Raw genomic sequence first — 13,782 nt, 5'->3', positions numbered from 1 at the left:
CATACAGTTCATTTTATGTACATTTATTATTCACAATCACATTTACAGATGAAAAGGTAGATGTTGCCAATGTAACAATATAAACCCACATCTGTCTCAAGGTAGCTATTGTTTCCATTTTATAAAAGTATCACACTACATTGTATGACTGCAAATAGATCCTGTTTACAACAACTGATTGTTTCATTACCTTTTTGTAAGTTTAGGTCCGTCTCAAGTGACAGCAACAGCTTTTGCATGGAGTGTGTGCACGTGGGTGTCTGTGCTCGCTCAGTTCTAACCATCATACATCACAGCAAGAGACTGAAATTACCTGTCAGAACAAAGTACTACCACCACACCTTTTCCACGCACACACTCACAAACTGGTAAATAAGTGCTAAAGCCTTTTAAGGCACACTGTTCAAAACGACAAGGTGAACAGAACACTGTAAATCTGCCACGAACGAACACTCTTAACAGGGGATATTTCTCTTGTTTCTAGAAATACACCCCCCCCCACACACCCACACCTAGAAAGACGCACATACACATTTTATCTAGACCACAAGCTGTCACTTGTTGTGATTGGGTCCCTGGCAGGCTCTCTTAGTTGGTCATTTGTCTCATATTTTTTTATTAATTTTATTTTTTTTATTACTCTGCAAAACATATTCATCTTAGCTGTGTCACTTGTGGATTTATAGTCTCAGCTGTCACAGTGAAAAGAGAGTGAGGTAAAACATGACTAAAAGCACAGGATGCTGAGGGCTTAACAAGTCAATGAGACAACTAATTTCTCTGTCATTTCAAATCCATATTGCCAATCAAAATGAGTTAAAAAAATAGTTAAGGTTAATGTCATTGTTAAATTTTTCTTTCGAACACATAGGACATTAAAATCCAAAATAGTATACACGCAGATTTAAAGATACAGGCTATCTGCGTACCTTTTTTGTGTGTAAGAGCGTGTGCTTAACTACGTCTCATTAATTCCCCTGACAGAAACTGACAGATCAAACAACCCACACTGGCCCATTGCCTCGACCTAGCATTGACCAATCATGTTTCTCATGTCCTGCCCTCAAAGCCCTATTGGCTGAACCCTCTCACCCACAGCATAACCATCTGTAGGCACTCATCACCTGGCTAACAACCTAAGGCAGCAGAGAATGTGGAACACAGAATCAGCTGACTCTGAATATTTGGCATTTTCCATCAGTGTATGTGGGTTTCCTGAGAAAACCGCTGATCTGTTAGCTTGGGACTGGTGATTATGAACCTGCTGGGGTACCCATTATTACACATATTCTATGAAAAAAAAAACTGTATTTATTATTAGCTCTCTACAATAATTTAGCATAAGATGTAAGATGAACATTGACATATTTAATATTTAAATATGAGATTTGCCACTACTAAAAAGTTGAATTATGAAGACAATGACAAGTCCCCCTCTGAATGACTCCAAAATATGAGTCAGTCTGATTAGCCTAGTCGAAGTCAGGACTTAATCCAAATGAGACAATGTGACATAAACTTAAACAGACCTCCAATGTGGCAGAATAGGATTTCTTCAAAAAAGCGTGGGCAAAAGTATATTGACAAGGCTGACTGACAGTTACTGCAGGTTCCTGACAGAACTTATTAGGTTTGGGAGACAAGTACATTTTGATATAATTTGTTTCCTTGATTAATTTATTGGTTATTGATGATCATTTGAACACTTCTTTTGCATTAATTTGAATAATTAATGTCTATAATCAAAATTTGTTTTGTAACCTGTAATATTTAAGCATGAAATAAAAAGGAATAAAAAGATAAATGTGTAAGTAGATTAATAATTTTTGCATATGTGTAACAGAAACGTAATGGAAAGGCGTTTTTCAGTGACGTAAAACAGTGTCTAAAACAGATGTTAGAAAACTTTCACTTTAACAAGATTGAAAACGCACATGACTGGCTTTGCTTGGTAAAAGGATGAAAGTCCATTTGTCTTTATGTGCAACTTTGACTCCTCAGCATAATTTCCTCTGGTTTCAAATGTAAGATCCATTCCAGTGCTGAAAGAGAACCTTTCTGTTTTTGTTTTAGTTTTAAAAAAAAACATTTAAGCTTGCTTATTTATATGCATTAGTATTCATTTTTTACACACGACTGGGATGTAAACACAGGTTGTGTCTCTTCCCCCGCTGCCAGATGGAAAACCAGACAGAGCTGGCAAAACCTGCAACATCTCCCACTGGCTGTTGGGGGTTGAGCACAAGGAGAGGGAAGCACAGACGAGGAAATGAGATATGCAGGAATTAATGAGAAGAAGAGCAGAAGGACTCATCAAGGAGCTCTTCAGATTGAGAGCACACTCATTTGTAGTGGCTTCCCACTGTTATCCCATCTCAGTTGCTCCTCTGCCTCACTCTTCACTAGCTAAATCACAAACTACCCTTCAAACTCCATTCACGTCTTTTTTATTATTCTCTCCTAAATTTAGATCCATTGGTCATATGCCTAACAGTGATTGCATATTTTCAGAAATGGCTCATTTATGTAATGTGACAAATGGACACATTTTAAAAAACAGACAATAGAGCACAACAAACATTAAGGCAATATTCACTGTGATTTCTCTTATATTAACTTAAGCAATTTTTCACTGAAGCATTTTGCATTAAGTAGCTCGGTTTGTTTTCTTCTAACAGGGAAATCATTGGCATTTTATTGGTAGAAGCTCTGGGATAATTTGCCATTTTCAGTTCCCATCTCTCCAAATCCTACTTCCATTTCATATTCATCAACATATACTGTATACATATATGCAATGGTTATGCATATATGCATATATGCATAACCACTGCACATAGTGTAATATTTCTTGTAGTTAACAAGAAATATTAACTATTTATTGAAAGTTGTACATAAATAAGCATGAAGTGCTCACATCTCATGCACTGCCCATTCATTGTTTTCTACATCAGTTACATTAATTGCAGTTCTGCTTACGTGGGTACATCTTATTCATCTTATTTAGATAAGATAAGATTTTCAGCTGTTTTATACCTGACAATAAATTATTGAAGTGAATGTATAAATAAAGGAAAAGTAGTACACATTAATATGAGAAGAAACCTAAACTAAATGCTCTTCATATACAAATTTAGAATTAATAGTAAGTCAACAATCTGCTTTCTTTAGACAAACCCTGTGAATTCTAAAATATTTAACACTGTGTAACAAATTTCATTAGGATTGTCTAATTCAGTGATTCCCGACAGGTGTTTTTCCAGACATATTTGAAAAAAAAAACCCCAAAACGTATGGATTTTTCAGTGCAATTTAATAAAGACCAGCAAAATTTATGATGGCAAATAAATAGGATAACCTCTCTTTTGTCTCTACTTCATTTGGCTAAAATTACATGTAAGCTTTGAAAATGAGGGGCTCAAGAAGTATAGATTTTTCCTGAAATTGGTGGGTTGCTGGTTCAGACCCCCCGCTCCATCTATCTATCTCAGTCACAATGTCATAGTGTCACTGGGCAAGACACGTCACCTGCTTTGTCTGCTGGTGGAGGTCAGAGGTCAGAGGGCTGGTGGCACCAAATGTGGCCACATTGGTGGCCACATTGTAGCTTACTACCATCAGTGTGTGAATGTGTCATTAAATGGGTGGATGACCAAAGGAGTGTAAAGCGCTGTGGAGTTCTCAGCTTTCACAGAGCATTACATAAGTGAAGGCCATTTACCATTTACCAATGTCATGTTTGAAGAGACTGAACTGCCAAGATCTACTATGATCAATCCACAGTCTCATGTTTCAGATATCTTTTGTTGGGACTTGTTGCTGCACATAAACCAAATTAAATTGAGTCTACACAATATGTATTTACATTGTGAATGCCAAGAAAGCTCCATTAAAAATACTTACTTGTGTAGTGCGCTAGGCGGGAGCTTTGATGTCTTTTCCATCGGGCCATAACAGGATGTCTTGGCTTCTGGGATGTCACCGTACTCCACCAACATGGCTGCCGCGGCAGACGTTATGATCCCCAGTCCATCACGAACGCGCGCCTCCAACGGGTAGTCCCAGTCGTCATACGACACTGAAATCATCCCCGATGGAAATGCTTCCGGTGTTATCTCGGGGTTCCCCGTCGTGAGCGACGGTACAATCCAGATGTAACCGAATCCAGTCAGGCCCAGAGAGCGAGCCTCCTCCAAAATGTACACCGCTTCATCTTTAGAGCAGTAAAGCAGGACCACTGGAGACTGGACCTTCTTCAGCATAATCTGAGACCGGCTGTCTTCCTCCACGGCATCCAGAGTGATGATATTCTGCAGGTCCCAGCCCACAAAACTAAGGCAATAAAGGGGACAAGAGCAAAATGTTAATATTTAGCTAATAGATGATTAACTTTGCTCAAGTGTTGGCTGGGGCAGCCATAATTACCCATTATAGTTGATATCACTGGTCATTGTGGCAAGAATCTTAATAGGTGCAAGGTGCTTATTGTCAGGGGAAATATATTAAGGCTAAATGGAATGTCAATATTAAAGTCTTTCCTTTAAAATGATTCTGAGTACGTTTTAGCCCATAGAGTAAAAGCAGTAGCTGAACACACTCGTTATGCAACTCTGAAAGGTTTGAAATAGTTATCACTGTGTCAATTAGAGACAGCAGCCTGCTGATTAAACCCAACATTAAAAACCAATTATTGGCAACAACGTAGACATCATTTCTCTCAGTTGTTTAAAAAAACAAGGAGTCACCAATAGACGTATTATTAAAAAACATTTTTCACAGCATTAAAACAAAACAATTTAACATGCTATAAATGTTTTTATTTAAATGAGACAATAAATGTTTGTTCCAACTGCTAAAAATGTGCTAGATGTATTTATAATGATGTCACCGTTAGCATACTTTTATTGTAATTTGGACATTTATACATAGAAATAAGTAGATGGTTAACATTTTGCTGTTCTACTCTGTACAACAACTAATTTTTACTCACTTATTAGAGAGTCTAATACCTGTGATTTATGCAAAAGGTTTCTAAAAAAAACAATTTGTCTTTGCTCTTTTCTTTTTTCCATTGGATCGGAGTGGTGTTTCTCTTTCAGCCAGCTAATGGGCAGTGTGCAGAAACAGATGGGCAAAGGGGATAGCTCTAAACTGTGGACATTACTCTAGAATCTCATTAAAAGTACTTCAAGCTGACAAAAAATGCAACTATTTCAGTGGGCTTTCAAACATAGCTTCTGGAAACTCGAGTCAGTACATTTGACTAGAGTTTAGCCAAACCACTTCATTTTGTCACTGAAATTTTCACAGAATATATTCCCATTTTATCATTGTCTAATATTATGCAGCCCTACAAATGACCAGAAACAGTTAAAGTCCCCAAAATTATTATGTTTAATCTTATTTGATTCCAATACAAATATTTTTTTTTAAAGAGGATGCACCATCCAGTTGCATTTACTGCCAGACTGGGAAATTATGACAACAAGTATCCCAGCACTCAACTATTCCCAAAATGTTGCACATATCGATCATGTTGGAATGGTTTAGATATGTTTAAAAAATGTTTAGCATTGTGGTGAAGAAGTAAATATAAAGTTAATGAGCTTACCTGTTGTCCACTGTAGTTTTTAGGATGTTGATGAACTCTTGGTATCCAGGAAACTTTGACGTGACAATTGAGAACACATGCCAGTCATACTCTTCCATGATGTTCAGCATTAACAGAGCCTCCTGCTGGATGGAAGCACCGAACTGGAAAAATGTCGACTTCACATCCTGTCAATATGAGGGATGGTGAGGAAGAGAAAGGTGGGACAAAGAAGAGGGGGGTGGTTGATTAGTTTGAGTAATCAGTTGCATTTTGGTTTCATCTCCCAAATTAATCCACTAGGTTCATACTGCATCACAGAAACATCAATCAAACACAGAGCATTTAAAAGTTGGCACAAAATGGGTACACACACACTCTCCAGCTCCCTCAGCCATGCACATAAAAACACAAGCAGAGATTGAAAGTAATAAGCTGCCTGTGAAAGAAATATATGGACGAGGGGCTCCGAACAATTCAATTAAGACAAAATTGGATTGGTGCGGTACAGACGGGCTGCAGAACTCCAGGCCTTGTTCTGGGGAATGAGAGTTGTACTCACTAATATCCACTCCATTAAATCTGACTGAGAATCATTTGCCACTTAATTCAGCCAAACTCAGACATGAACTTGGACAGTGCAGAGAAGCACTATTACATGTGGGCAAATTGTTTCTGTTCATTTATGTAGCATTTACAATTATGTCATTATGACGTAAAAGTAATTAAATTGAGTGGAATTAAGTAAAACATGCTAAGGAGGAAAGAAGGACTGACATCAGGACAAACAGACATGTCAGTTTAATGAACGTTTTCCATTTTGATACTTGTACCACAACTAAGGCCATATGTGCAACTATAGCATAGCTCACAACATGGTTTTACACTAATTCTTATATATATTGCTGTTCAAACTGTAATAAAGTTAAATTGTGTGTTGAAATGCCAAATCCTTAATGGTGCAAAAGTTAAGTCTGCTCAGTCATGAGGTGTCCTTTGAGCAAGCGCAACATAAACTGTGCTATGAATAAATGAAATACTGCTGTTTGTGAATTATGTTTTGTAATTAGACGCTTTTATTAGCATGATTTTTGTGAGTTATGGCTATTTGCATATTTAAAATCACAGTGAGCTCAAATATCTCACTGTGGACAGACAAAAAAAAAAAAACAACAAAAAAACATACTCCACAGTTCATGTCTGAAACATGTTCACAATTCTTTATGACTTATTTTTGTCTGTATTATCAACTGTATTATCTACAAATATCTGTTCAACTAGGTCAGACACATTATATGTAAACATACTTCACAAAACTTCTATTAATGATTTTTTAAAATCATCCATGCAGTGAAAAGAAAGGAATTTTTAAATATAAACATACAATATACTGTGGAAACATTGATATATTTGCTTTGCACGTAAACTCTCCAGTGTGTTTATGGGAATATTTCTCCATCCTTTCAGATCAGGCACTGATTTCAGATGGAACTCCCTTTCTCACAAACACACTGTATTTTATTGCAAATTTATTGCAAATGTAGAAAAGTGTGTCCAGACACAAGTGTGTGTCTGGACTCTGAGGAAGCGCCTGCACACAAAGATTCTTCATCCTTCCTGACTTTGCTTTGCGTTTAGGTGTGGAGTCAGGCTGGAACTGGAAAGGGCCATCTCCAACAGCTCCAATATTGCCAGCAGCTTGATATTGTCTGTAGTTTGAAATGTTAAAAATCTGTTTGTATGATTCAGCTTTAAAAGTCCATTTTACTGGGCTCTAAGAGGCCTAGTCGAACCGTTCAAAAACAACATAATTCTACATCATTTTACACTTGACTCAACACAGTTGGGAAAGTGCTGTTCTGTTGGCAACCAAAACTAGTCCACCAGATTGACAGAAGTAGAAGCTGTCTTTATGCTCTAAATTTCAATAGCATCATACCTTACTGCATTTGATGAAGATGTATTGTAGGGTTTGGATGCTGCTGGTACGCCATGCAATCCCATTGGAAGAAGCAGTGTATGTATTGATCTTCAGATTATCTGAAGAGAACACAGCAATTGAAGGTGCTGATGCCAGGGTTGCAGCTCCTCCTACTGGTGGCTTTTGACTACAGCAATTTCACTCAGCATTAGCTTAAGTTTATGTATTTATTTCAAACATAGTAAATAGTAAAAAAAAAAAAAAGTTAAAAAATAAAGTGGGAGTTTTAAAAATTTCCTCCTGAGTACATACAAGCTATCCTGAATAGCCCACTTCAGCAAGTTGCTACAGGAAGTTAGTTATTGTAAAATCTCTAACCTTCAGCGTTGTTGATGACTTTGTTAATATTGCATATTAGTGGCGAGTTATATTTCTGATGCAAGATAGAAAGAGGATGAGCATAAACACTGCCCCATCTGGGAAAATTGTGTTCAAATGGGTATGTTGAACTGCCTTGACAACACAAGTAGTAATCCACTCTAATCTTAACATTTTAGGGTCTTAAAAATTGTGAATAAAACTTTACTATGGTCTCTAAATTTCAAAAGTAAGGCTTTGCATTGCTTATGCTAAACATCTGCAGGATTTAAAGCATCTTCAGTATTGCATATACATTTTTACAACAAGTTTAAGACTTGGTTACACCCCAAAAACCAGACAATTACTGTGCATTAATGTGTTGTAGGGTTCACTTTATTAAAACCAAATGCTTTACCTCTACTTTCAGTAGAAAGTCATTCATTTTCAAAGTAGTCTTGGAACATAATATAACAAAAAAGAAGAACATGTATGTCTCAGCTGGTTCATATGATAACAACACTTAAGATATAGTATTTGCATTTTACAGCAGCATTAATTCACATTAATTCCATATATGTGGTTTCACTGGGACAAATGATGGAAAAAGTTACGTCTGGAAGGAGCATTTGCTGAATGGTTATCCTTATATCTAATTCCTACTGATATTTTAAAACATAATATGCATGTGCGTACAAGAGATGAAGTATATTTTTCTAAATGTGCATGTCTTTGTTTGCTACACTGCTGTATTTAGTCATTCTTTGCTACAGTTATGAGCTGAGTTTCTTTCCCCCGTCTTGATAGCTTCTTGGTGAGATGGGATTCCATCGTTGCCTGCATTTGTCACCGGGAGAAAATAAGCAAACAGATTCCCGTTTCATTCCCTCTACTGTAGATAAAGATCCTTGAGTGTTCTTTAATGATATTGTATCTGTATGTGAGATTTCCTCAGTCTCCGCTCAGGCTCAAATGCTCTTTGGAGAATTTGTCGCTCTGTCGCTTTTGTGCATTTGTTTGTTTGCGTGTGAGTGTGTGTGGTAGAAGCTGAAACAAGCGATGGCTGAGCACGGTGGAAAAGGAGGGAGGTCATGGTGTAAGACTTGTCAGTCCCTGTGTTCATCATTGCAGCAGAAGAAACTCCCACACTGAGCTGCAATATACAGAGAGAGTTGTCCACATGGCCGGTCACGGAATATACAGAAGGAGGTCAAAGTTTTCAGCCTTACTATCTATTGATCGACATGTGTTTGATTGTCTCCTTATATTTTATGCTTTTTGACACATGTAGAACAGTTTGATTCTACTGTTTATGCAGTGTTGGTTTAATAATGTTCTAATAAAGACTGTGAATAAAAAGAAGATTTTAAAGCACACACAGGTGACGCAGAGGTACATTGTAATGCAGAGGCAGTGTAAACACTCTCATATACTATAATGGGTGCGTAATTACTGCAGTAATTTGCAGAGCGGAGATGCAAGCAATGTAAATTGGGGGTTAGAAATCTATATGTGGTAAGGATGACTTCCTGAAGTTAAAACAGAAAAGAAAGGTGTGAATGTGTTGTGGTTGGTCTAAGTGTTTTAGAAACTGATGATTTACTGAAATTTTGGTGCACGGGCACGGCCATCTTTCAGGTTTACAAAGTATGGCACTAAAAGGCAAAACACCCAGTCAGAGGCAGTTGTGTGGATGAAAAGATCTAATTTATGTCAAGAGTCAGAAAATAAAGAGCAGACGAGTTCAAGATTATGGAAGGGGACAGTTGATGGACTATGCAGAATAATTTCTCTAAAAGCTCAACATATCAAAAGGTTGTAGTATGCCACCTACAGCAGCAGGAGAACACACAAGGGACCACTCCAGTCAGCTAAGTCAAAGAAATTAAGAGTACAGTTCACCATGACTTACCAAAATTGGACAATAATGGCTCGGAAAAACATTGCCTGGTCCCAGGAGTCTCAATTTTAATTGCACCATTTAAACGGTAGGGTTAGAATTTATAGTGGAACAAAAGGAAAGCATGGATCCATCCCGGCTTGGATCATCATTTCAGACTGGTGGTGGCAGTGGTGCCATCGTGTGACATATATTTCCGTCGCCCATTTAGGCCCAGTTAGTACCACTTGAGCATACTTTCCAGCAAGATAATCCACCATGCTACACATACATTATGTCAAACTAGTTTAAGCATTGTCGCATTTGATCAAATGGTGTCCAACGGGATGTGGACTCTAGCTGGAGATTTGGTGATCAGGAGATTTGCTTCATGGATGTGCAGGTGCAAAATCTGCAACAACTGCATGATGCTATTACATAAATATAGACTAAAGTCTTTGAGAAATGCTTGCAATTGCATATGTTGCACAAAAAATAAAATACTTCTGAAGGATGAGGAGACAGGGGAATGTAATCTCGTACTAGTGAGGTGCGCTTAGAGTGTCGGGTGTGTTTAAAATAGAGAAATAATTAAAGAGGGGGTGCACTTGCAAGTGAAATATTCACAGACATGCAAACAGGGCACACAGGCAGAAGATACTTTAGTAAACGAAGTGTAATAAAAGACCGAAGGAGTGACTTGAGCGTTTTATTGTTCCTAATTGGGATAGCTCACAATCCGTGACATCGAAAAACAGTCAATCATTGCCTCTCGTCAAGTGTGACATGTCTGCTTTCCACTCACTTTTAGTAACCGGGATTCACACACAAAGACACAAACCCACACACAGACACCCCATCACTTATGCCCTGTCAAACACGTTCCCCATTCTGTTTTCCCACTTTTAAACTTCACACACTGTTGCAGAATCTCAGGCACACCCAGAGCGACTCCCATACAAACACACACCTACCCCACAAGGCAGGACACGGAGTCTACACCGAGATTGAGACGAGTTAAAAATAGCAGTCCTCATATCCTCTGGTGCTGATAGCATCATGCACCGTCTGGTCCGTTCACACGCACATATACTCAAAACACACACCAGGTCTAATCACAGAAGCAAACACACAGATGAGGCTGTGAAGAATTGAGCATTCAGTTTGGGTGGGGTAAAAAAAAAAATAAAGCTAATATAACAAACGTCTAAATATTTGTTCCATCAACATCCTTCTATCGCTTCTACATGTCGCAGGTGCTCTTATATTTGCTGGCTTTAGCAGCTCTGTTGTGGTAAAATAAGGAGAAAGTGGGGGGAAAAAAAAAAAAAAAATCTTCAGTGGCCAATTGCTAAATATAAACAGACAGGCCTAAAAATAGCCAGAGCAAAACAAAAGAGTAGGACATATCTGTGGAAACCAACTGAAATGCCAAGTCAACAGCACTCCTTATTCAATCCATGAAAGCTACAGCGAAGCTAATGTTACATAATGTTGGGATCACAATACATATTTCAAATCTTGCTTTGATTTATAGCAGATTCTTTCTTTGTTTTGATAGACATATCAAAAATATTTAATATATCACATTACAACATTGTTGTTTATGCAAACATGTTGCAATCTAAAAAAAACCCTGAAGATTCTGTTGCTGTATGTAATTATTTACTTACATAAAATGCATTATGTATGTTAACACAGCTTCTCATGATACATCATAAATTAGAAATTACATTGTCACTCCAGCTAAATCATTTAATGTTTTTTTGTGCACTTAATAAGGGAATTGTGTGAAGATACATCAGGCTGACATCATCAAAATAGTATCTGCTTTCCAACATCAGCTATTGCCATATGAGATGGCCTTTTCTTTTTATTATATTCCGTTTATACACCATTATGCACAATCAATGCCTTCTTAAGGTCCTTTACAAAACAAGTACATCCAAGTTACTTACAAAAATGCAATTGAATTTAATCCAAGTATTTTCAGAAAGAGATTCAAAGTCAATTTTACATAGTCCCAGTTATATGGCAATGTAGTCAAGTTTAGCTGAAAATGAAACCCAGCCAATCACTCTTCTTCTTGGAACAGTATGTAGAGAGAGTGGATGATTAACTGACTTTCAATTCAAAGAAAATGAAGTTATTGTTAGAAATAATGGAGACAGTAGCCCTTAGTCGCTTCATCTGGGAGAAAATAAATCTAAACAGACCATGTTCAAGCCAGTTCTAAAGTACAGGAACCAGGGTTTGGTTTTCCCACATAGTCATACTGTTTTATGCCAAAGCCTACTGAAAAGCTGAGGCTTACTCTGACAGGAGCAAATGGGTCAAGTTAAAATAGCACGAGGGTTTGGAAACTTCACATAATACTCATGCTGGTAGGACACACGATGCGTTTTCTTACATGCCTTACGGATACCGCCAGATGGTTATTATAGAGACTTGCTGAAAGTGTGCCCCACATTTTGCAGTTTTTAAGCAGGGAATTTTGCTTTTGTTTGAACTACCCACACCCTCCTCCTCACTCCATGTGGTATCAAGATAAATATGGATCCCCGTCCAGTCTAGTAGCAAGACAATGGCGTCATAATGGTACCCAAAGAAAATAGAAAGTCACATAACTATTTTTGGAGATCTTACAACCTCTGATCTCTGCTTTTCGCTGCTTTCTACAAAATAGAAATAAATAAAAATAATAAATAAATAAAAGAAAAGAAAAATTGCATAAATATTCACTCCCTTCAAGTCAGCATGTAGTAGATTCTCTTTCCGGCTAAAGCTATTTCTGTGTAGATTTACCTGGATGCTTCAGATTGTTATCTTGCTTGAAAGGAAATTTTCTGCAAAGGTGTGTATGGAAACACTTGAGACACACTCACTGCACTCTGGTGATTTACATTCCACTCACTGTGAGACTGCTAGCACTGCTTGGCTTGACCTCCATTGAGTTAGGTCAGTCACTTTAAAGGGGGTGAATATTTATGCAATGACTTATTTGATGTTACATATTTTTTACTTAATTATTATTTTGTAGGAATCAGTTTTCATTTTGACATTAAATGGTTTTGTGGTATTTTCTAAATCAAAATTAACATTCTGTTCATGATTATTTATAGCAGCAATCAAAAGGATAAAACATCCAAAAGGGTGAATACTTTTTATAGGCACTGAATGTTGATAACATGTGTTTTTTAATTACACTGAACTGAAAAGCCATTGTCGTAAAATGAAACTATGCTGATAGTATTGTGAAGACCATGAGATCGGAGCAGTTTTATTAAAAGGGCTGGATAAACCAGCACAAAAATTAAGCATATTGGTATTTTTTATGTGGTGGAAAATGAAAAAAAAGCAACAAAAAAAACATTACACTAACTACATTGGTGAAATCACGTCTTTTACTTACTCTGAATTTCTTCAGTGAACGCCTTATGAGCCTTCTAAATCGTACTTAGCTTTTTCTAAATTACAGAATATGAGAGCAATAAGCAGATCTCACAACTTCACTGTAATAAAGAATAACTACTTTAAAAGCGTGCTTTCATGTAAAGCACGGCATATATCCTCTGTTTGTGTTGGATAATAATTGCAGAGAGCAAAAGCCCTGAGCTACAGAGAGGCAAACACACACAGTGACACTCAAAGAGATAATTAAGCAAGGCTCTATTTGATGTCACAGATGGAATATTTTTGGCGTAGAAGCAGTCCATTATAGCAGATAACAGATATGGGGAAAGGAAAAGACTTATTCAAAGTTTATCATGCCGGGGCAATGAATGTGTGCATGTGTATAGATTGTGTGTTTGTTATTTCTGTCGTTTCATTGACAGGACTTTTTAACAAGCAGTCAAGTCCCCACGGGAAACTCTGACAACAAAAAAAAGTCATCTCCCGCTCTTTCTCTTCCTTTTTCTATCTTTGTCTCTCTGGATTTGCCTTCTTTTCTCAGTTACGCTATTCTCTAATAAGTCCAATGGTTTACGTATGTACGTGTAGTTTGACTGACTCCCTTTCCAGGGTCTATTCTTC

General features: G+C 37.3%; 1 protein-coding gene across 3 annotated transcripts in view; it reads right to left on the bottom strand.

The window, feature by feature from the left end:
- Positions 1-13,782, bottom strand: part of grin2aa (glutamate receptor, ionotropic, N-methyl D-aspartate 2A, a) — a 169,747-nt gene that overhangs the window by 52,466 nt on the left and 103,499 nt on the right. For all 3 annotated transcript variants that reach the window (XM_028042110.1, XM_028042111.1, XM_028042109.1), the window contains 2 exons: positions 5,612-5,778; positions 3,904-4,332 (listed from right to left, as the gene is read on the bottom strand). In XM_028042110.1, coding sequence (XP_027897911.1) covers positions 3,904-4,332; positions 5,612-5,778 — 596 coding nt within the window. The remainder of the gene's footprint in view (positions 1-3,903; positions 4,333-5,611; positions 5,779-13,782) is intronic.

The sequence above is a fragment of the Xiphophorus couchianus genome, chromosome 16 (genome assembly GCF_001444195.1).
Source record: "Xiphophorus couchianus chromosome 16, X_couchianus-1.0, whole genome shotgun sequence".
In the NCBI taxonomy this organism is placed as follows: domain Eukaryota; kingdom Metazoa; phylum Chordata; class Actinopteri; order Cyprinodontiformes; family Poeciliidae; genus Xiphophorus; species Xiphophorus couchianus.
This window is presented reverse-complemented; position numbering and strand designations above follow the sequence as displayed.